General features: G+C 38.8%; 1 protein-coding gene and 1 pseudogene across 4 annotated transcripts in view; both read left to right on the forward strand.

Moving 5' to 3' along the window:
- Positions 1-24,371, forward strand: part of PPP3CA (protein phosphatase 3 catalytic subunit alpha) — a 304,975-nt gene that overhangs the window by 241,212 nt on the left and 39,392 nt on the right. For all 4 annotated transcript variants that reach the window (XM_045018965.1, XM_045018964.1, XM_045018966.1 and 1 more), the window contains 2 exons: positions 17,289-17,366; positions 20,935-21,029. In XM_045018965.1, coding sequence (XP_044874900.1) covers positions 17,289-17,366; positions 20,935-21,029 — 173 coding nt within the window. The remainder of the gene's footprint in view (positions 1-17,288; positions 17,367-20,934; positions 21,030-24,371) is intronic.
- LOC123371392 lies at positions 14,934-15,246 on the forward strand (annotated as a pseudogene).

Raw genomic sequence — 24,371 nt, forward strand, 5'->3', positions numbered from 1 at the left:
CACTTGGATTTTGCATCTCGAAGGAAGTGGTACAAAGAGACACAGCAGATAAGCAGGATTAGGGACGTTTTAGAACAATTCAAACATTTCTCATTCTGATCCACACTGGCATTGCACGTCAGCATTCTTTAAAAATGTGAACTATTGTATCATTTACTGGATAGGGGTAGAATTTAAATGATTTTTTTCTCTCATCGCATTCATACAAAGCCACTGAGAGTGTGCGTAGTCTTAGTTGTGAAAATTGCCACTGAATCGTTGCCCAGCTTGTTTAATTGCCTTTGTGCCAGAGCTCTGACAGAGACTTTTGGGAGCTCTGCTGCACTACTGTGTTTAATAAGCAGCATCCCATGTAAAATATATCAAGTGTTTCCTATTGCAAGTATATATGTGTGTGCAGGTTTAAAATTCACTGTATGTGAGCGCTTGTGCATGTCATGACTGTGGAAGAGTGCACAAAGGGGGCCTGGGCTTGGGCCAACAGAAGTCATTTAGAATTTGAGCAAATGCTCAGGGATTTCCTTCTCTTTTCCTCCTGCCTCAGCGTTCGTTGACCTCTACCTCCTAATTGTTTGGTTATTATTACTGTTTAAAATATTTGTACTCCTGTAATGCCTAGAGGCCATTAATGTGAGTGTAGTTTGCTGCTCTTTTGTACTGGTCATTAATTTAAAAATTGCTTTCTCATTCATATGCTGCAAGGAACTTTAAGTTTAAAAATCAGTCAGAGAATTCTGGAATATTCCAGAGAGATTTGAGCAAATCAATTTATGGGTATTTTAATGTAAACTATCTAGCTGAAGTTGTTACCATGACACTACTAAGTTACCTGAATTGTCTTTCAAGGTAAACATAACTGGGTAAATACCTGACAGGTGGAAGAGCTAAGGAGGTCATTAATAACTTCTGTGGTGGTTCTACTATGATGACAGCTTGTGTAACTTCCAGATAAATCCATTTTAAAAGGATACCTTGGTTGATTGTTTTTATTTTTTTCATCTCCTCCTCTGTGTCCCCTGTAATCTGTAGGTGCAAATATATCACAAAAGTAATTTATTCAGTAGAATAAACTTGAAATTAAAATCCTGATATAATTAATACCTTTCAGTATCTGAGCCAGATTCTCTTGTCTGGTTAAGTTATGCTTGGCATATGACAAGGGAGCAGGGGAGAAGATAGCTTTACTCCACCTTTTCACTCCCCTGGTTTTAGAGTCAGCTGGAGCCTTAAATTTGGGCCTGGTTGAAATCTGTTCTATATTATGCCTGGCTGACAGTGGTTCCTGTAAGCCATGACAGTCTCTGGATTTTACTAGGGCATAAGAATATATGATTAAACCCAATATGCTGGGGAGGGGAGTCTGACATAGGAGCTGCTACTGTTATGTATTCTGGTAGTATCTAAAGGCTTGAACCAGGACTGATGACCCATTGTGCTAGGAAAAAACATAGAACAGAAGATGGTCCCTGGCCAGAAGATGCCCATCCTCATAGTGCATATGTTTGAATGAACAGAAGCATTTGTAAATCCAATATAATTTTACAATAGTTCATATTTAAACAATATTAAATGAAAATGAATATTATCTAAAAAGCTTAAATATCACAATATTTTAAATCAAAGCATTTATCATGCATAGATTCTAGTCTTCTCTCTGTCTGCTACTATATTGTATTTCTTCTTTTAGGGTGGCTGATTCTTCCAATAGGCAAGTGAGGAAAGCCAGATGGCAGACATGTGAAACATGCAGCTGAGTGTGTTTATTGCAGAATTTATTAGGCTTTCCCAAACATTGGTGAAACAAAGTGCAGTTAATGAGAAGACTGTTTCCTTCCTAGTTAACGTTAACCATGTTGGTTTCCCTATCACAGTTAACTAAATAAAGGTGATGACCATAGTAATCCAAAATCTACCTTATACTAAAATAAATTGTATAAAAGGGTTTAACCTAACACAGGTTTTGAAGAAAGGAAAATCAGTCATGTGTTCCAAGAAGAGTAAATCCTTTCTAAGTTGTCACTAGCCTATTCTGACTCACCAGGGAAACAGAACTCTTCTCTGTTTCTGCATGACACATGAGATGCAGTCAGAATGCTAGACCATGCTGGAAAAGCTTGCTGGCTTTTCTCTTGACCAGCTGGGTTTTCTGTTTTGTTGATTGAATTTCAGGTTGGACTCTGCAAGGCAGGGTGAAGAGAAAAGGCATTTCTGAAATGGAGTAATATGTATCATACTGCAGTAGCAAAGGAAGGGGGTACTGTGTTCCCATAGACTTTATTTTATTAAAATGATTTCCTGCCTTCTTGTTCCCCTCATCCTCATTGTCCTTCATTTTATTCCTGGATGGAGGAAAGAATAGAAATGTTAAGAGATTTATAGGACCAGGTGCTACATTTTTTCCAGGGAGGGAGGGTGTGGAATTTGTTGTTCTTTGGATTTAAGAAATCTGGGATTTAGTTTGTGGAAAACTTTTTTTTTTAATTGCAATTTGTAGGGGTTATAATAGAGACATTCTAAATTTTTTCAGCAAATTATTTTTGATGAAAAGCCATTTTTCAACCAAAAAAATCATGTTCGCAGAACATTTTAATTTTAAGAAAAGCTCTGGTTTCTTGGTGAGAAAGTGAAAAATTTTCACAGAAAATGTTTACCAAGCACAATTTTTTTTGCCAAAAATGTTTTTCAAAACCAATCTTTTTTTCTGTACTGTAGATATAAAGTTTCCAGCTCTATTGGTGACTCACATAGGGTGTTAGCATTTGTTTCTTCACAATGTACTTTTAAAAATGTCAGAAATTATATTTAAAAAAATAACCAAGATTAAAAGAATATTATGGTTGCAAAGTCAAGCTTGGGAAATACTAGAATGAAGGTTGCACATGCGTTATGCTGGTCTTTAATTACATGATCACACACTATCTTTTTCATAGGAGTCTTCCTCATTCATTAGAGGACGGATGATGGTCAGAGGATGAATTAAGGTTGTGTAGTGAATGAAACTGTTGTCTGAGTGAGCCCTGCCTCTTTTGTGGCAGAAACTGCAATGTGTGTAGTAAGTGAGACGAGGGACTGCAGGAAGAGAAGGGATGCAGGAAGAGAAGTGGATTACATGGTTGAATGTCACTCTGGAAAATTGGATTCTCTCCCTGTCTCTGCCATAGAGAATAGTAGGTAATGCTGGGCAATGGGGAAGTTGCTTAAACAAACATGTTCACACGTGGCCACTGACTGTGCTTTCTTCATTTTCTGAGAACGCAAGGTGAAACAGCTGTGGCTTGATTTCCAGAAGTGTTGAACACTCACAACTGCAAGTGATATCAATGGGAGCTGTGAGTTGACTATATATAGTGCTATAAAAATACCAAGTACTCTGAAAAACTAGTTCCTAGGTATCTTATAGACTTCAGATGATTATGATGGTCCCTTCTGTCCTTAGTCTGACTTCCAGCACAACACAGGCCATAGGAACTCACTCACCCACTCTTGTAATAGGCCCATTACCTCTGGCTGAGTTTCTGAAGTCTTCAAATATTGATTTAAAGACTTCAAGTTACCATTTACTCTAATTGAAACAGGCAAGTGACTGGTGGCCCATGCTGCAGAGAAAGACAACAACAAAACAACCCAGGCTCTCTGGCTATCTGTCCTGGGGGGAATTTCTGAGAATAACAAAATCTCTCTAAAGTTCACCTTTTGTGAGCATGAGAGAGAGTGATTCTTATAGTATTCCTTTGGGAGATCATTGCTTAACTTGGGAAAACTTGCACAGTCAGTTAATCTTACAGAATGAAAGAAAAGTTACAGTACTGAAAAATTAGGCCTCTTGAATTGCCAATGAGACAATTTTTAAGAGAGAAGGTTACAGAGCCTTATCTTTCATTGGTGCAATAAGTAACAAAGGTTACACTCAAGGGAAATTAATTTTCTCTCTCAGTCAAACAAAAAAAGTCAATTATACCTTAATAGCCATAGAGTGTAAAGCTCATAATAGCATGCTAAACAAAAAAAAAAACTTTGCTAAGTAGACACTGAATATGCATAGATTTATTCCTCTTGAATTTGATATAAATTGATTTTTTAGAAATCCATGGAAATTTCCATTGAAATTAAGAATACAAATGGGATCTTACTGAGTGGTACAGTATGTTCTAGGAAACAGGATTCCTCATGACACTGAAAATTATATAGAATCTAAAATAGGATTTGTGAGGGGAAAACATATCTTTACGCATTCTGTTGTTGGGGACTAAACTTTTATACTCCTCAATTTACAACTGAAGACCCTGTTAACATGAAGACAGGATATGAGTAGCACTGAAACCAATAGAAATCTAAACAGTAAAGGAGTGTGTATGTGTGTGTACATGCACGTGCACAGACATACATATATATAAATATAAAATTGTTGCCAATTTGGTACTGGAGACTGAAGTCCTATATAGCACATTTAGACTTTTTCCATATATTGCCCCCCAAGTATGCCTTAACCCTGAGCTGGAGAAGATGACTCTAGAAGTGGTTTCAAGGGTATGTCTACACTGGAGTTGGAAGATCTAATTTCCAGTTCAAGTAGTCCTCCTTGCACTAGCGCTGATCAAGCTAGAGTGCTAAAATTAAAAGTGTAGCTCTGACGACACTTGCAGTGGGAGGGATTAGATGCCCAAGTGTAATCCTGTGCAAACCCACAGGTACATACCCCTCCCACTGTTCATGCCATGACAACTACACTTCTATTTTTAGTGCTTTAACTCAATGAGAACTAATGCAGATATAGCTGCTTGAGCTGGAGATTGCATTTCACAGCTTCTGTATAGACATACCCTGAGACAGTCAACACTCTCAAAGAAACTGCGAAACCACCTGATCAACATCCTATACAGCAAACAGGGGAAGATTAAGACTGAACTCTCAAAACTAGATACTCTCATGAAAAACCAACCTTCTACGCAAACTTCCTCATGGATAGACTACAAAAACTAGACAAGCCATTTACAACACAAACTTTGCTTCTCTACAAAAGAAAAATGACACTAAACTGTTTAAACTGCTACATGCCACAAGGAGCCACAGCAGTAGCTCCCTTAACCCACCTAACAATATTGTTAATCTTTCAAGCTATTCTTTTAGCCCAGCAGAAGAATCTGTCCAATCTCGGGGCCTCTCCTTTTGTCCTTCCAGACCCACAAACATGATACAGTTCTGCGGTGACCTAGAATCCTACTTTCACCGTATCCAACTCAAAGAATACTTCCAACACGCCTCTGAACAACATACTAACCCACAGAATCCTTCCTACCAATGCTACAATAAAAAGGATTCTGCATGGACTCCTCCTGAAGGTCGAAACAACAGACTGGAGTTCTACATAGATTGCTTCCGTCAATGTGCACGGGCTGAAATTGTGGAAAAGCAGCATCACTTGCCCCATAACCTAAGCCGTGCTGAACACAATGCCATCAACAACCTCAAGAACAACTCTGACATCATAATAAAAAAGGCTGACAAAGGAGGTGCTGTCGTTGTCATGAATAAGTTGGAATATGAACAAGAGGCTGCTAGCCAGCTCTCTAACTCCACATTCTACAGGCCATTACCCTCTGATCCCACTGATGATTACCAAAAGAAACTACACCATCTGCTCAAGAAACTCCCTGAGAAAGCACAGGAGATCTGTACAGACATGTGCCTAGAACCCTGACCAGGTGTATTCTATTTGCTACCCAAGATCCATAAACCTGGAAATCCTGGACGCCCCATCATCTCAAGCATTGGCACCTTAACAGCAGGATTGTCTGGCTATGTGGACTCTCTCCTCAGGCCCTATGCTACCAGAACTCCCAGCTATCTTCGAGACACCACTGACTTCCTGAGGAAACTACAATCCCTCGGTGATCTTCCAGAAAACACCATCTTGGCCACTACGGATGTGGAAGCCCTCTACACCAACATTCCACACAAAGATGGACTACAAGCCATCAGGAATAGTATCCCCAATAATATCACGGCTAACCTGGTGGCTGAACTTTGTGACTTTGTCCTCACCCACAACCATTTCACATTTCGGGACAATATATACCTTCAAGTCAGTGGCACTGCTATGGGTACCCGCATGGCCCCACAGTATGCCAACATCTTTAGGGCTGACTTAGAACAAGGCTTCCTTAGCTCTCATTCCCTAATGCCCTTACTCTACTTGTGCTACATTGATGACATCTTCATCATCTGGACCCATGGAAAAGAAACCCTCGAGGAATTCCACCTTGATTTAACAATTTCCATCCCACTATCAACCTCAGCCTAGACCAATCCACACAAGCAGTCCATTTCCTAGACACTAATAAGCTAATAAGCGATGGTCACATAAACACCACCCTATACCAGAAACCCACTTACTGCTATACTTATCTACATGCCTCCAGCTTCCATCCAGGACACACCACACAATCCATTGTCTACAGCCAAGCTCTAAGATACAACCGTATTTGCTCCAATCCCTCAGACAGAGAGAAACACCTACAAGATCTCTATCAAGCATTCTTAAAACTACAATACCCACCTGCTAAAGTGAAAAAACAGATTGACAGAGCCAGAAGAGTACCCAGAAGCCACCTACTACAGGACAGGCCCAACAAAGAAAATAACAGAACGCCACTAGCCATCACCTACAGCCCCCAACTAAAACCTCTCCAGTGCATCATCAAAGATCTACAACCTATCCTTAAAGATGATCCCTCACTCTCACAGATCTTGGGAGACAGGCCAGTCCTCGCTTACAGTCAGCCTCCCAACCTGAAGCAAATACTCACCAGCAACCGCACACCATACAACATAAACACTAACCCAGGAACCTATCCTTGCAACAAAGCCCGATGCCAACTCTGTCCACATATCTATTCAAGTGACACCATCATAGGACCTAATCACATCAGCCACGCCATCAGGGGCTCGTTCACCTGCACATCTACCAACGTGCCATCATGTGCCAGCAATGCCCCTCTGCCATGTATGTTGGCCAAACCGGACAGTCTCTACACAAAAGAATAAGTGAACACAAATCTGACATCAGGAATCATAACATTCAGAAACCAGTGGGAGAACACTTCAGCTTCTCTAACTACTCAGTGACAGACTTGAAGGTGGCAATTTTGCAACAAAAAAACTTCAAAAACAGACTCCAAAGAGAGACTGCTGAACTCAAATTAATATGCAAATTAGATACAATTAACTTAGGTTTAAACAGAGACTGAGAATGGTTGGGTCATTACACTAATTGAATCTATTTCCCTATATTAAGTTCTCCTCACACCTTCTATGGGTCATCTCAATTATCACTTCAAAAGTTTTTTTTCTCCTGCTGATAGCTCATCTCAGTTGATTAGACTTTTCCTGTTGGTATGCATACTTCCACCTTTTCATGTTCTCTGTATGTATAAATATCTCCTGTCTGTGTGTTCCATTCTATGCATCCGAAGAAGTGAACTGTAGCTCACAAAAGCTTATGCTGAAATAAATTTGTTAGTCTCTAAGGTGCCACAAGTACTCCTGTTCTTTTTGCGGATACAGACTAACACGACTGCTACTCTGAAACCTGTCAACAGGAGTGTTAATTCAGATAGTGGCTTCTGTGATCTGATCACTTATCTAGCAGGTCTAATCACTTTCTCACCAAGGAGAAAAAGGTATTTCCCCAGAAGGAACTGTGTACTGACTTCTCATAGATGCAGAGAAAATGAGTCCTAAAACAGTTCACAACATGAACCTCCCCATTAGTATTAAAGGACGTTGAATTTGGTGGGAGTTTTGAGTTCACAAGGAGTGCAGGATTGGGCCTTAGCTATGTATGCTATTCTCTCAAGAGGGAAAGCACTGTAAGCAGTTTAACAATGTAGCAGCTCCACCGCTCTGTAAGTTCTATTGACCCTGTGGATACTGATGAGGAGCCAGATGCAGCTAATGAAAGGATAATATTTTCAATGGATTAGTTATAGCATTTTAACTCCTTTGAATGCCATTGAAATGGAAGGAGGGACCCACCATGTTTATTTTTTATTTTATATTAGATTAGATGTTACTTTTTACTGTTTTCAGTACATCCTTTTGAATGCAATATTTAATTCTAGGATGAAAAAAATACTATAAAGAAAATAGAATAGCAAGAAATTATAAACTGCACTGATAATGACCGTATTCAACTGTCAGATTTTCCATTATAAACCCCAATTTTCAGAGGTTAATGTCTAAATTCATAAAATGTATTCCCTCACCTCTGGTCTGAGTGGCAGCCAGTCAGCATTTATAGGGCAGTTCACTCACCAAATCCTATTGGATTTTGGCAATTTAAGCTCTTTTATAACTGTACTCTTTTTAGACCTTTTTAAATACAAAACATTGAAGATTTTTTCTGTGAAGGGAGTGAAAGGCAGAGGGGTCGTGTCTGAAGCAGGTAACATACCAGTTCTGTTTGGGCAGTAGATCCAAGGAATGTTCAGCTCAGAAGTTGCTCATCATCAAGGTAGATGAAGATTCCTGCCAGATTCATCAGTACCTTCTGTACTAAATTGGAAACTGGTATCAGTGTTTCCCTTGGGGACATCTGAAAGGAGATGACGAATAAGTTTTCACCAGTGTGATTTTTCACTCTTCTCCTATACGCAAAATCATGGGAGACTGATCGTGCATTGCTGTGAAGCCTGAGAGAACTCAAAAAGCCCTTATCAGATTAAATATTGACCAGGAGGGGCATGATGAATTTTTTAAATCTGAATCCTGTTCACCCATTCACTTCACAGTGCCCTTAATACTTTGAACATAGGGACCTTCTCCTCACAACCAACCCTGTGAAGTAGGTAAATGGTAAATATCCTTATACTAGAGATGAAAGAAATGTGAAGTTCAGATAGGTTAATTGACTTGTCTAAGGTCATGTAGCAAGTCACTGCCAGAACCAGGATTAAAATACTGCTGGTATTACTGCTAGAGTTAACTTAATCCAGCAAACAAAAGGTTTGCCAACTGTGCTCCCTGGATCATTAGCTGCATGTCAATAGATGGCTAGCCATATTGTGCTAGTTCTTGTCTTTGTTTCCAGCTGCTAAATTTCATTAAAAGACAATAAACAAAAATCAGTGCTTCCCATTATATTACCTTTTTAATGTAAATAACTGCTGCAGTTGCCACGGGCTGTTTTGTGGTTGTAAATGGAAGCTGAAGAGCTCCTAAAATCACAATGGAAGGGGAGGTCCCATGAGTCAATCTCTTTCATAGCCCATACTATGAAAAACTTTGAGAACTCTGGCACTAGACCTCAAGAGATAATTATGTTTACATATAATATTTAATAGGAATGCTGTAAAGCCTAAATAAATGTTTATTAATTGCTGTATAACTGCAAAATATTTTTTTAAGCCAGACATTGTCAACGGTGGGAGAAGAACTCTGGTGTTCCAAGCTCCCAGTTGTGTGCTGATTTCTTAGTCACGTGTCCTCTGGAGCATTGCTGCCTCTTCCTCGAAAATGTGTACTTTATGACTACGTTTTATTTTGAGTAATCCTACAGCAATGTTATGGGGAAAAAGTACCCTGAACTTTACCCCCGCATATTTAACAACAACAAAAATTTTGCATGAATGTTTCACCCAGCTATACTGTTAGCCAACTGCTTCCTGCCCCAACTTGCTGCAAAGTACTCTGCTCTTACCAGAACCCTCAATAATGACCTGCTCCTGCAATGTGATGCACATGGGTGGTCCCCGATATCCGTGCAGAGGCCCAGTGGGCTGAGTGATTTCAGTTTGGTTTCCCATGAGCATATCACATTGCTGGACTGGAACCAAAGTGATTACAGTGCCCTTCTTTGACCCTATCCTTCCCATCATCTCATGGTTACTTTTCTAAGTATTTGCGTTCTTTATCCTGCTATGGCACTAAGGATTAGTGAGAAATACTGTGGAAAATGGAATTGCTATGGAGGCCTAATGTTCACTTTTTAGTAGCGCTCACTTTATTTGGTTTGTTTTTCCAACAGTTAAAGTGAAGAGTTTAGCTTTCCTAAAAAATATTTAAAGTTTATTCTGTAAAGTTAGTCTTATTTTTATTTGTTACTGTCCATAATTGCCATAATGAAAAGGTATATTATGATAAATAATGACACCATAAAATTGCCCTTTTTAAGCATTGATTCCTGGAATGACTGGTTGTTTTATGCAGTTCATGCAGTGGCAAATGTGTATGTTTGTATATTGACATTTAAGACAATAAGAAGCAAAGATGTGCTGAAAATCACTTCTCTTTTTTAGGTTAAAGGGTCTTATTTATTCAAATAATAGTGAAGAACACATTACAGACTAAATTACAATGCAATAATTACAGGCTACAGACTGGATATGTAAGCTATTGACTAGAGGTGGGTAAATAACAGACTTTTCAATATGCTGGCAATTCCACATAAATAAATAAGTGGTCTGGTCAAACCAAAAATGAATTTTTTGGCAAATTGAAATGATGAAGAACATTTTGTTTTGGGTTGAATGAAGCAGATTGTTGTACCGCTGGGGTCCAGTATGAGTAGTTGTTGTTCCAAATGATGACAGCATGACCAGAAGGTGCAAAGCAGTCAACCCTTGGTGGTTATGACATCCATCAGCTAAAATGTTGGTGTCAACTTTTTGAATGTGTTGGTGTGATTTGTGCTGGAAGCTAGGTGGGCCCCTAATTTAACTCACAATTTTTTCACACCAGTTCCTTTGCGTATTCATTGGGTGCAGAAGGATTTTAAGGTTCTTCACCTGAACTTCCCAAAGTTGATTCTAAGATAAGAATAAAAAGCAGGTTCAGTTCTCAGTGTGAGAAGCTCATAGAAGAGAGCAAAAGAGAAAATTGCACAGTCCAGTTTCCAGTACAAACTCCCAATTCAAGTTAAGCCATGGAATGTATGTATACTGAAAACTGAAACAAAACTGTTAAAAGAATGTATGTAATTCTAATATGACTCTCCTTAATCCAAATAATTTATTAACACAATTCAGTAATTTTACCAATTGAGACCAAGTGACATTGAAATTGTTTTAAATGATCTTTACCCACCTCTTGTAAAGTGATTCAAGATCCTTTGTTGACAGGCTTTATACAAGTGCAAAGCATTATTATTTTTGACAGTCCTATCTGCATGGATCAAATTGTGTATCCAGCATGTAAAGAAAAAAGATTCTAGAACTAAACTAAGACTTAGCAAGAGTAAATGTTTAAATCAGTCCTCTTTTTTTATCTACGGTAATTTAGATGTCTTTTAATAAAATAATGGTACCCAAAATAAACATTTTAATATATTTTAAGATTTATTTCATTGACCCTTATTTAAAAAACAACCTAGAATGCATCTCTTTTGTTTCATGCTTTAATAGCAAAAGAGATGGTGTCAAGAAGCATGTTATCTCATTAAAGTCCAATAACCATGTTTCTAAAATATTACAATCACATTTTGTGTAAATCAGCATTCACTACCATATACTACCCACTGAATTTCTCTGTCTCCCATTCTCTCACTAGGGTGTCTTGGAACATATTTTTATTTAGGAGTTTAGAAAGGAAAAATATTATCAGGTATGACACATTTTGCTTAAAGCCCAAAGCAAAGTTGATCACTTTTAGAGCATTTAAATTATGTAAAGAGCTTTATATTGAAAAGTATCTGGTTTGTTCTTCCAAGTGGCAGCTTTGTCCAGCTGGTGAGTTTGCATCATTGAGACTGTTGGACGTATTCCTGTAGAGTTATAATTACAAGAGAGCTATGTAGGTAATCAGATCTCATTGGGTTTTCTAGATATTTTTATAGAGGTTAATAAAATGACAAGACAATGAAAGTCTAATACATATTACAGCATATTAAATTCCCTGCAATCTAATGAGTTTGCCATTGTATTGTTTTTAGAAATGTACTGACAGTAGAATTGTTCATTAGATACAAAACCTGGAATGAATTTCTTTCCATGGTTAGTCATAGTATTTAAAGCCAAAAGGGCCACCAGATTTAAGTCTGTGAAATACAGAAATATTTGTTTTTTCCCTCTCAGAAGTGTGCATGGTGGAATCTTAATCTCTCCCCAAACCCAAATAGACATGTGTAACTCTCCTATTCAAATATATTCATCAGTTAGAATATGGAAAGCCCATATCAGCTGTATGTTGCTTGTTCCAAAAAGTTTGTATTCCACATATAAATAGATTCTAAAGTAATACATTAACTTTGTTAGCATCTGATTTGGGGGCCTGTTCATGGAGTAATATATTACTAAAAAAATGAGGGTGGCAGAATTGGGCCTGTTGTGATTCCATACAGAAGCCTGTGAACTATAATGGCTTAGGGCCAGATTTTGAAATGTATTTAGGCACCTAAAGATACACATAGGCACTTTTGAAAATGGCACCTAGGTGCCTAACTCCCAATCAATGGCACTTAGACGTCTAAATATCTTTAAAATCTGGCCCATAGGTTTAATTAACCAAACCAGATATTTTACTTTTAACACCTTGAGTGAGAGCTGGTGTGTTTGACTGTAACAGCCAGGTTACAGATTTTAATTCCATTTACTGAGCACTCTTCCCCACCGCACCCCCCAATTGGATGTAATCTGCATAAGATATGGAAGTACAAAGACCATCCAGTTAAAGATCCAGTACGTTAGTCCTTATTCAAGCAAATCTCAAACTGACTCCATGGGAATTTGGCTAAACAACAGCTGCAGGATTTGGCTTTAAATTGCCATCTAGAATGTTTGCATGACTTTACTGACCCAAATTCATATATTTCAAGAATTACTCTTAGCATTACTAAACTATTTTCAGATGAAATCCAGTATGTGCATTGAACTTAATTAATACGTACATTTATAAAGCCAGAAGTTCCCACCTGTAGTCAGATGAAACAGTTATAAAATTTGTGGGACTACTTGCAGATTGAAGTACTAATTCATGTGAGTAAGTGTGGCAGAATCTGCTCCCTTGTATTTTATATTTTTCAAGTGCAATACAAATATTAAGTGGTTCCCTAAACAACAGGAACTCAACTGTTAGCATGTGTATAATACAAAGTAAGGATCTCACGCACATATTTCCAGTTTGTTAAAAATTATGGACTGTTACAAATACAGTTGAGTGAAACTGACATTTTTCACAAAATGTCTCACACACAAAATTCTGAGCCATTTGCATCTCTGAAATGTCACTTCTCATTACATTTTGTGAAATGGCTAGTTCTTCATCCAGATGTGAAAAATGTCAGTACAAAAAAGGTGTATCTTTGTTTTAAAGACTCTTAGAACCTGTTATGATTGATTGTTTGAAAATAGGATTGCTAACATGCTTCATATGCTTTAAGCGGCAAGATACAGGAACTGTCGCTTCCTCCAAAATTGCTGTTAAAGCTGCTGATTTATCTTTTACTTCACTTCTCTGCGTATACTTAACTGGACTATATGGAAGAGCTGAGAGAGAATGTTACCCGTAGTGCCACTCCATGAATTTCCTGATGAAGTTCTAACAGCACCTTTGGAGGAGGAGTAATTTATTTAAGCTCGCTCTTCTTTGTATATTTGGATTCCTAGATAGATATCTACCTGATTGCCATGTTTAACAATTTAGATAATTTGGGTTTTCTATAATAATTCAAGTTGACAGCACAGCGTGATATCTGTGAGGTGCCAGTTTTATGTAAACATAGAAATTTAGAAAGAATAGGTATAAATATTATAATTAGAAAATGGAAATGAACATAATTTATTTGTTAAAATTGCACCAGTAGAAAAACATCTACTTTTATTAATCCAGCTCCTTTTATTATTTAAACATATCCAGTTAAAGTGTAAGCAGTAGTTACTGACACTTTTTTGGATTTCAAATTAAAGTGTCAAATTAGTGTTTGAGACAAGTTCTGGCTTAACAGCCCTTAAATCCAACATAGTCTCTTTTTCCTCATAATTAGTACAGCACAAGACAGGATCAGTACAACCATCTCCTCACTACCCTGCCAATTTGTCTCACTCCTGATTTTGGAGACTATTTCTCGCTGAGAGTAAATTGGGCTCAGCCTGAAATGCTCATTGAGAATGCCAACATGTGCAAATGGTTTTCATTGGGCCACTCAGAAACTGCACTACCAGAACTACACTAGGGCTGTTAGAATTGTTTCCATTGGGCCACTAAGCATTGTTGGCATTGTGCAGATCACTTACAAATGAAAGTCCTTAATCCTGCAACAGCTTCTGCAAGGACTGACTCATAGAATCATAGAAGATTTGGGTTGGAAGAGACCTCAGAAGGTCATCTTGTCCAACCCCCTGCTCAAAGCTCTGCCTTTAAGGTGTTCCACTGAAGTTAGTGGAGTACAGGGATCTGACCACATGGATCAAGTTGCAGAATTAAGGCTTATCTCCCTTTACAAATCTCCTGAACAACTTAGTTACTCTATTTCTGACTTTTAGAATATTCAGGTAAATTTCTTGCCTCAGAGAATGTTACAAATATTAGCCTGTATGTGTCAGACTGACCCTTGGCATTAAAGGGTTGGTTGGTTTATTGATTTTTCAGTCATAATTTTATACTAAAAATAATACACATTGTTATATGTAAGTTTATAGTAATATAGTTTTAATTTTTCCCCCCACTTATGGTATTAGTTCATCTAGATAGGATTGCTGGGATGCAGGACCCATAGGGTTGTAGTGGGGCCCATATGCCACAGTGTGTCAGAGCAAAAGAAATATATGGCCTTCCTGCCCTGGCAGACCTATGAGAAAAGATCATGAAGCCAAACCAATTAAGTCCAAGATAGCCTGGCTTACCTGGGTGGGAAATCAGTCTGTTAGAGGGTGTAGGCTGCCAGACTGTACATGAGTGGATTGAGAGGAAAACCAGAGAATTTGTCTGTAACTCTAGCGAATATGTCTGGTTGTGGTAAGGGAGGCAAGGGTCTCGGGGAAGGAGGCGCTAAGCGCCATAGAAAGGTGTTGAGGGATAACATCCAGAGCATTACGAAACCCGCTATTCGCCGTTTGGCTTGTCGTGGGGGGAGTGAAGCGTATTTCAGGTCTCATTTACGAGGAGACTCGCGGGGTGCTGAAAGTGTTTCTGGAAAACGTGATCCGAGATGCCGTTACTTACACCGAGCATGTGAAGGGGAAGACTGTGACTGCTATGGACGTTGTTTATGCGTTGAAGCGCCAGGGTCGTACTCTGTACGGATTTGGAGGCTAACCTGTGCCATTAATTCTCTTCTGTAATCTGTACCTGTATGAAGAGTCTATTCAGGGTCCCTTAGAGGTTTTACAGGGGGTGGTAAAAGGCCTGGTCTACACTTAAAACTATAACTATGCTGAACTAGCCTCTGTTGTAGATGTAGCTAGGTTGAAGGAAAAATGCTTCCTTTGATCTAGTTAGCATTGCTCAGGAATGCGGTGTTTCTACAGCGATGGATAAACCCTTTCCATTGTTTAGCTGTGACTACGCTATGGGGTTATAGCTACAGCACCATAACTATGCCAATGTAATCCCCTATTGTAGACATGGCCAAAGTTGTCAGATTTGCAATGTCTTTAGTCCTGATCCATCTCTGTTCTGACTCTCAAGTTTCCTATGCCAAGGAAATAATCTTGTTTTGCTGATTGTGTGGTTGGGGCTGAGGGAGTAGGTGATGGGTGTTTGCTGCTAGAGGGCCTCTATTCTTCCATACTGAGGCTGTGATGTCATTGGAGGAGGTTTCTTGCTTCTTTCCCTGAAAGCTATAGAGAACACAATCATCTAAAACTGGGGAAGACTGATAGTTGTGGAGAGGCACCAGTGACCAGAAAATGGGGCGAGGGAATTCCAACCAATTGAGAGTCAAAACTGTTTACTTAAGAGAAATTGTGTATGGACAGTGTGTAATGTATATGATAGGGCTGTACTGATCTGTAAAAAAGTATAGAGGATAATGAATCTCAATTCTATACTTATCTGAAAGGGACCATTTTAAATTGATTTTAATTCATAAACTAATTCACAGATGTCCTTGCAAATTCCCTTTAAAATTCAAAGAGTAAGTTCTGGAAGTTTGGGGAGCACACGGTGTATTCTTCATACATAAAATGCTATGTCCATCCTACAAACTTCTGCTGGCTTAGCTGTTAGTCAGGGCACAAAGAAGTATGATCCCTGACTGATATAGGTTCATTTATACCAGTGAAAATGTGCTCTTCAGAGGAATAGCTTGTTTCATTTGGGGTGGTGGAATAAGCTATACTGGTAAAAACACAGCTTTGCTGGTATAGTCTGCATCCACACTGAAGTCCAGTGAAAGCATAGCCTCAGCATTCACAATGGAGTTATGACCAGGGCCTCCATAATACAGGACTGTCTCCAAGGTTTCTATATTTAGATGTAATAGAGTTTGAGTTTAAAAAAATTCATAGTAAAAGTTAGCTTTTCAAATCTTGTAAACATGTACAATCTATGTACTTTTATTATGTCTGTGCTTTTAATAAAACCTCAGTGCCTCAACAAATGAAGTAGCTGCTGGAACTTGTTTTCAGAGGGCTGAAAATAAGACAGAAATATAGAGCTGAGTCCTCTTTCATCTTATAAGGCAACATTATCCATGGGAAGTGAATAATGTGAAAAATATCATTATAGTAAAACTCATATCATTTTGTTTTAATGACTGTGTTTTCACCAATGCAATAGAAAACACCCATCTCAGTAGAGAGGTCCTGTGAAATATGTTTGACTACACGTTTTTAGAATTCACATTTGACAATACCAAGGAGAGAAGTAATTGACGTCTTGTTTATTGGTGAGATGAAACTTAGAAACAATTTCATTTTGGCTATAGGTCCACTTTCTTCCGTCTGCCTCTATATCTCCTTTGTACACCACCATACATGCTCTCCCTAAGCAACCAATATATAGTGTATTGAGTGGGCAAGTTTTCTGTTGCATCCCATCCTTGTGTTACATTTATCCTCTTCTGAGTGCTTTGAAGCTCAGAGTATAATAGAAATGATTTTCTTTCTGACAGGTATCTGTTATTATGTAATGAACTGCAGCTTTTCTATGCTTTACCTCCACCCAATTATGTAAAAAGTACAGCTTCTAGTGCTGTCTCCAACATGAAACTGAAAAAACCTGTCTTCAGAGCAGAAGCTGATTCCATAAATGATACATGTTTGATCACGCTTGATCAAATACGGTATTTCTGAATGTCAGATGAATGCACTACTTCTGATAATTCCATAACAGGAGCTTTTCTTTTTCTCCAACAGTTATCCTGCTGTATGTGAATTCCTCCAGCACAATAACTTGTTATCTATACTCCGAGCCCACGAAGCTCAAGATGCTGGGTAAGTGTGTGGAGGGAGAGGGGGGTTCTTGCTTAATAAATAAACATTATTCATACCCATTGGGTTTTGTAGGAAAGGGTTTCCCTGAATCAGCAGGTAAAATAATCCTTTTTAGCGGTCTTCCAAATTAAAATGGTAAAGTTCCAAATCCCCCTTACTTTATAACTTCAGTGTTGATACTTAGCACTTATAGGCCTTTTAAAATATAGCTATTTAAACACAAGATTAAAGCCTGAATGTGCACATCTGACATGTTTCCCATAATAACCATTTCATTATAGTTTTGTAAGATTGTTGCTTTCCTATGGTAATTTGTTGCAAAGCAGCTGTACTTCACCAATAGTAGTGAAGAGTAGAGGATGATCAACTGCATAACAAGGAGGCAAAGGATAACTGTGAAAAATGACGTTGGAAACTTGTTTTTAAGTGACAGCAACCACAATGTTTTATTAATGGTATAAAAACAAACACCAGGATTACAGTGTCTGATCTTTTATGCAACTATAGCTGAATTACAAGACAGACGCGTTTGATCTTATTTCAGGAAGTGGAATATGAGACTTCAAATAAGGGATGTCTCTTTAAAATAAGGGAAGAGGGGTCACTCTAGCAGGAAGAGAGAAAAATGTATAGCAATTGCTGGCTAGCTCCTTAGCTAGATTTGCAAATTTAAATCGTTTACAGCAGTGCTGGCACTTTCTGCTCAGTCTTACTCTGCAGCTGTGTGCTTCTGGGGTTTTCTGCAAAGGCTATTGCAACAAAGCCCCCAATGTGTACAAAAATATCTGCAGACTTAGGGGCAATGTTCTTTAATTAAAGTGCTGGGGGGTGAGGAGGGAAATCTCACTGTTGCTGCTAGTTCCCTGAACCACCTCCTCTGACCTGCCTGAAAACAGTTTTAACGTAGTTGGCCTTATATACCTTTCTTCTGAGTTGTGACTAACGGGGGGAAAAAACCCTCAGGCCTCATCTGTCACTAAATACTACTGCCTTACACTGTCACATTCCCCTACACATCACAGTGGACAAAGATGTGTGTCCAGACTGAGAGAGAAGCTTCAGACACCAGCATGGGTTTATTAAAACTTCAGTGTGCACCTGCCACCGTGTCACTGTGGGTCACAACTGAGAATACCAAATTCAGGACAAACTGCTGAGAAATAGGGCTGACACACCCAAAAACTGGTGATTATTCTCCCATAAGATATACCAAACCAGCAACAAAAGTAAACTTCTGTCTCGCCACACTAGCCAAAAAGAAGTCGGAAAAGCAGTCTCCTTAGGCATTCCAGTCCTGGATTCAACATCCAGACACTAGACTTAAAGATGAGTGGTTCTTTAAAACCAGTATCATCAAACAAAAGGTTCTTCTGATCCCAAAGGACCAGCCACATACCCAGGTCAATATATAATTCAGATCTTACCCAATAACCACACTGTTGCCAATCCTTTAGTATCTAAAATCTAGAGGTTTATTTATAGAAAGAAAGAAAGAAAGAACAGTGAGAGTTAAAATTGGTTGAAGGAATCAAATGATTACAATAAATGGAAAGTTCTTGAATCAGGTTTGTTGCAGCGATGGAATACACTGCTGGCTTGTTAAGTCTCTGGTTGCTTCCAAATCATTGGAAGGTCTTCAGTCCCTTGGTTAGAATGCTCTCATTAGTATAAGTTCATAGTCCAGAGGTCTGAGCAGGAAAGAGACAAAATGGAGATATTTCCAGGGCCTTTCATAGCTTCTCTGCAGTGAAGGGAAACCCATTGTTCTCACTGTGGACAATTATAGGTGACAGGATGGTGTTTGGAGTCACATGGGCAAGTCACATGTCCATGCATGATTTTACTTAGCCATAGCAAGAAAGTCCATTAAGTGTAGATGGGAGTCTTCCATTGTGAGTTAAGTGTTCTTTAATGGGCCATTCATCTTGAATAGTTCCTTCACAATGTGCTGGCTTCTGGATTCTACCGAGAAGCAAAGATTTGAAATACAGGTGTGGAGCCAATACTTATTACTTCAGATACAAAAATGGTACATGCATACAAATAGAATAATCATATTCAGCAAATCATACCCTTTCTATAGACACCTTACTTGGCACACTTTGTACAAGATTTGTTGCACTTATATAACCGTGGTAACAACAATGATCTACATGATCATATTTTATCAGATAACATCACAGCATCCTAAGAGGAAATGATGTCATTTTGATTAGGAAAAGTATTTTTCAGTATATACCATAGAGCATCCTTTTGGTTATCACTTATACTGGTACACAGGGTGGGGAGAATAGCTCAAGAAGCCTTCTCATACCCTGTTATGCACAGCCCACTCCCATCATTCGTCTCAAGGTGGCTGGTAGGAGGGTGATCCCATGGCCTTGACTGCTCCCACCCCCACCTCTCCACAAGCCTGCAGGAGAGAGAGAGCTAGGCTGTCATGCAGTATGGTGCAGCGCGCACACAGTGAGTGGTGTGGGGAGAACATTCTAAACTGAAATTCCAAAAAGCAATTTCAATGAATCGGTGTGATACTTTTCCTTACTTTTGTGGACAATTGCCAAATTCTGCAGTTTCTTTTGGAATTATTAGAAATTATTAGAGAACTAAAGTGCAGTATTGGGTATTACTTGTGCCTTGCGAGGGGGAAAATTCCATTTTGTTGGTTTGCTTTCAAATTCTGCAGGTGTCCCATTCCATTACTGATTGATTAAATATTGCCCTGCTGGGACAATATGCCTTTGGTCTGTACAAGCCAGCAGGGATGAGTAATGAAAATGTATAGGCATTAGCATGCTAGTCCATGGACTGGACTAGATTTGACATTCCATTGTGAGGCTAAACATTTTTTTGAATAGGGGGAAGTATATTTCTGGGTGATACTGCGTTGCATGGTTGTAAAATGATATAATTTGTAATTTCATGAATGTGCTTTATACTTTATTAATACTGATTTTGAAGTATAACACACTGCTTGGGGGAGGTTACTATAGAAATGCCTGTGACCCAGGGTCCTCCAAGACATTTGAATTAGTTTACCTATTCTATCTCTTTGAGTATCTTATAATCCCTTTGCAAATTTATTTTGAGAAGAACCCTCCATCAATAGATGAAGGGTGAAAACCTGATCCCGTTGAAGTCAGTGGCAAAACTCCCAATGACTTCAGGGAGCCCAAGATTTCATCCAGAATGTGTAATGCTCCTCGTTAGTATTTTCTTTCCTACCACAGTTTGCATGATTGGGTTTCAATCGTTAGGAACCGGCAACCAGTGTAGCTGCACTGGTACAAAAAACATGGAAATCACAATTTGCACCATTTGAGTTTACCTCTGCTTGAAATCACAGTAATCCCAACTTATAGGCAAGTTCTAAATCTATAGCAAATCCTTCATGCATAGCTTTGAAGATAATTCATTTCTATTGCTTGTAACTTCACATGGTAAAACCATTTGGAGTGATCTGTTGCTTTTTTTTGGACTGTTTTAAGTCAGTGACATGTTGTACGCTTAGAGCACTGTACAAATGATTAATAATACTGTTAATAATATAACCTGTCATTTCCTTTAGGTATCGTATGTACAGGAAAAGCCAAACAACAGGCTTCCCTTCACTAATTACAATTTTTTCAGCACCAAACTATCTAGATGTATACAATAACAAAGGTAGGAGAGCTCTCTTCCTTCTGTTGATGCACAGTAGTAGCATTATCTCTTTACGCAAGCATTTTATGCAGTTTCCTGTTTTTGATTCTTTGTGTTGACTCTTTGTCCTTTTATTAGTTCATGCCTGTTTACTTTTGTTACGCAATATAAATTTAATGAGATGTGTACCAATCAGATGTGTATGTGTGTGTGTGTATATATATATATATACAGATTGCTACATACTTCTATGTTTCTGTCTTATATGTCCTTGGATACTTTGTATTTTGAGTGTCGGTTGTTAAATAAAATTTTATTTGGGGAATTAAATTGGCAACAATTCTAATAACCGAAGGAAGCACTTTGTAAAATCTATGGTTGAAATTTTCTAAGCCCTCTGCTACTTTTTAAAATAAGCCATCTGGCCCTTTGTTACTTGTAAGATTAATGGGCGTAATATAGAAAAGTCTCAGTCCTAATATAATCCAGGTTCTTATAGAGCCCATAGTATCTGAGCACCCTACTTCATGTTCTGTTAATCATTTTTATGTATAGTGCAAAGAGAGGAAAATATACATAAACAAACAAAAAAGCCTGCTGCTTAAATAATATACTAGCCACTGTGTGAAGACTCAACACAACTTAAATACAAGTGGATGCAGCTTACATTAAGTTACTACAACAGTCACTACAGCACTTACAGTGACTGTAAGTTCCCCTAATGAGTTGCAGAAAAAAAGCTGTTCTAAATCAGAGCATTCCAATAACTCTTACTGCTAAAGCCAATATTCACAGCAGGATATCTTCACTTTCTGCTACTCCAGTTGGAATAAAACTAGTATGCTTTGGTAGGTGAACAGCGTGACCAGACAGCAAATGTGAAAAATCGGGGCGGGGGTGGGAGGTAATAGGTGCCTATATAAGAAAAACACCCACAAATCGGTTCTGTCCCTATAAAATCAGGACATCTGGTCACCCTATAGGTGAAAGAAAATATGGGGACTATAAAGACCTCCATAACTACTTTTTCCTTACCATGTTAATGAGGAGATTTTCATTATAGACTACCGTTTCCATGATCCCGTCCTATTAACCCATTACAAGGTGTTTAGCTTTCCTAAGGGGACAGATGGAGTTTTCAGTCCTTGCCTATAGACAAAGAAAGTATTTGGTATAAAATGTGCAAAAGAAAAGAGACTTCGGCACTAGCATGATTTTAATAGGTTATTGTATAAAACTTCTAAGCATTTTAAAAAGCTATTATGCAAATGCTTTACTATATGTGAGGGAAGAAATTGGTTCACTGCTAGAAGCTAGATTTAGCATATTTTGGCATAATACAAATGCACATTAACTTGCAAAAAAAAAATTATTAAAGGTACACTACCAGCAACATCAAAGCCTTGCTACCAGTCGCTATTTATGCACAAAGTAAAGCATGTAGGAACTGTGCTTAAGCAAATATATTTTGAGTCCTAGCAACACAGATCAACACAAGAGACTTAGGAATTGGAAGTGCAGTAAAGACAACGTAAGTGGGGGAGAGATTTCTGTTCGAGCATATACCAGTAGTTGCCCTTAGCGGGTCCATAGTAGTAAAATAGGTTGGACCAGCATTTCAGATTTGCCTGTAATTGTGTTTCTTAAAGTGTTAGTATTAGGAGTATGGGGGTTGACAGTACAGGCTTTTGTCATTATGGCAAGCATTTGACACACAAGAACAATGATAAAATAGAACTCAGCATCTGATTTTTAAATCCCCAAATGTCAGGGGATGAACAGAGGAATGCCCCTCTATCATATCAGTCTCAGAAATGAATCATCTTTCTTGTTCCGTGATTCCTAGGTATGACAGACCACAGATGAGATAAGATTACCCAGTATTCAGAAGCCTTTCTGATAAAGAACCGTTATGTGCAACTACTACTGTTGCAAATTCTGATTATCTACAACTGCTGTTGACATTCAGGTGCTCAGTTCCTCTCCCTATTTGGTCCAAGTGAGCTAAAGTCAAATTAACAATGGATTAAGATCTGCTCCAATATACCAGAGAATCACTCTCTTTAATGTGTTGCTTTTAATGAATTTAAGGCTGAGCATAAATATCATTTGAATGAATTTTTGTCAGAATTTCTTGCAAGGAAAAAAAACAAACCCCTTTCTCCTGAGATTGAGATGACTGGGTAAGGCATTCCAAGTGTGCTATAGAAACTTTTACACACTGCATTGCTTGTGCACTTCAGTCTTGACTGCAATCTGCTGCTGACTCAGTCCAGGGAAAGAAAATGCCATGATTCTGAATGTTATGGTCTGAGATATTCTTTGTAGACTGTAGCTTGATTTGCTGCAGATCCATCCATTAATAATATAGTGATTCTGACTGGCCAATTTCAGTGGAGGTGAGAGAAGACTTAGTAAAGGCTTCCTATAGAACTGCAACTAGTGACTTACCAGCATGTCAGCTCAGGGGCAGAAACTGCATGTACCAAGACTGCATGAAGGAATGTCTGGCCCACGTCAGAGGCGATTGGGACCCGAGGAAGCATTCTGCCATTTTTCTCTTAGAGCAGATCATGTTGACTAAGGACACTTTCTCAATTACAAGCGTTAGTGCTTGCCCAAATTCACAGCATGTCATCTCTAAGTAAAGATGGTCAATTTATTTGAAGAGCTTTAGAAAATTCTAATTTGCTTCTGAGCTGTGATGAGTTAGAAATTGCCCATAAAACTTCAGATTTTGAATCACATGATTTTTTTCAGGCGCCTCTGGCTTCTACATTACAAACTACAGTAAAAGCTTTGTTATCCAGCATGTTGGGGGAATGTGGGGTGCCAGTAAGTCAAGAGTTCCGGTTAACTGAGAGAGAGTTTGGGTGCAGGAGGGGACTCAGGGCTAGGGTTTGGGGAGCAGGAGGGGGTGTGGGGCATGGGCTCTGGGAGGGATTTTGAGTGTGGGAGGGGGCTCGGGGCAGGAGGTTGGGGTGCGGGAGGGGATTCGGGGTGCCGGATCCAGGCAGCGCTCACCTCGGGCAGCTCCTCACAAGCAGCGCCATGTCTCTGCTGCTCCTAGGTGGAGGCGTGGCTAGACGGCTCTGCGCACTGCCTCCTCCTGCAGGTGCTGCCCCCGCAGCTTCCATTGACCGCAGTTCCCGGCCAGTGGGAGCTGCAGAGCCAGTGCACACACAGAAGCCAAGCTAAGATTTTATCAAATGAGGCACTTAACAGTGCTGCTGTACTATAACAACTTTTCTGAAGAGTCATGCCTATTTTTGAACAATATTGAAATTCCTTATGGCAACAGTATATGGAGGCTAAAGAATACAGTATTTGTTGATCAGTAGCCCATGTACAGTATGTAAGTAT

The sequence above is a fragment of the Mauremys mutica genome, chromosome 5 (assembly GCF_020497125.1).
Source record: "Mauremys mutica isolate MM-2020 ecotype Southern chromosome 5, ASM2049712v1, whole genome shotgun sequence".
NCBI lineage: Eukaryota > Metazoa > Chordata > Testudines > Geoemydidae > Mauremys > Mauremys mutica.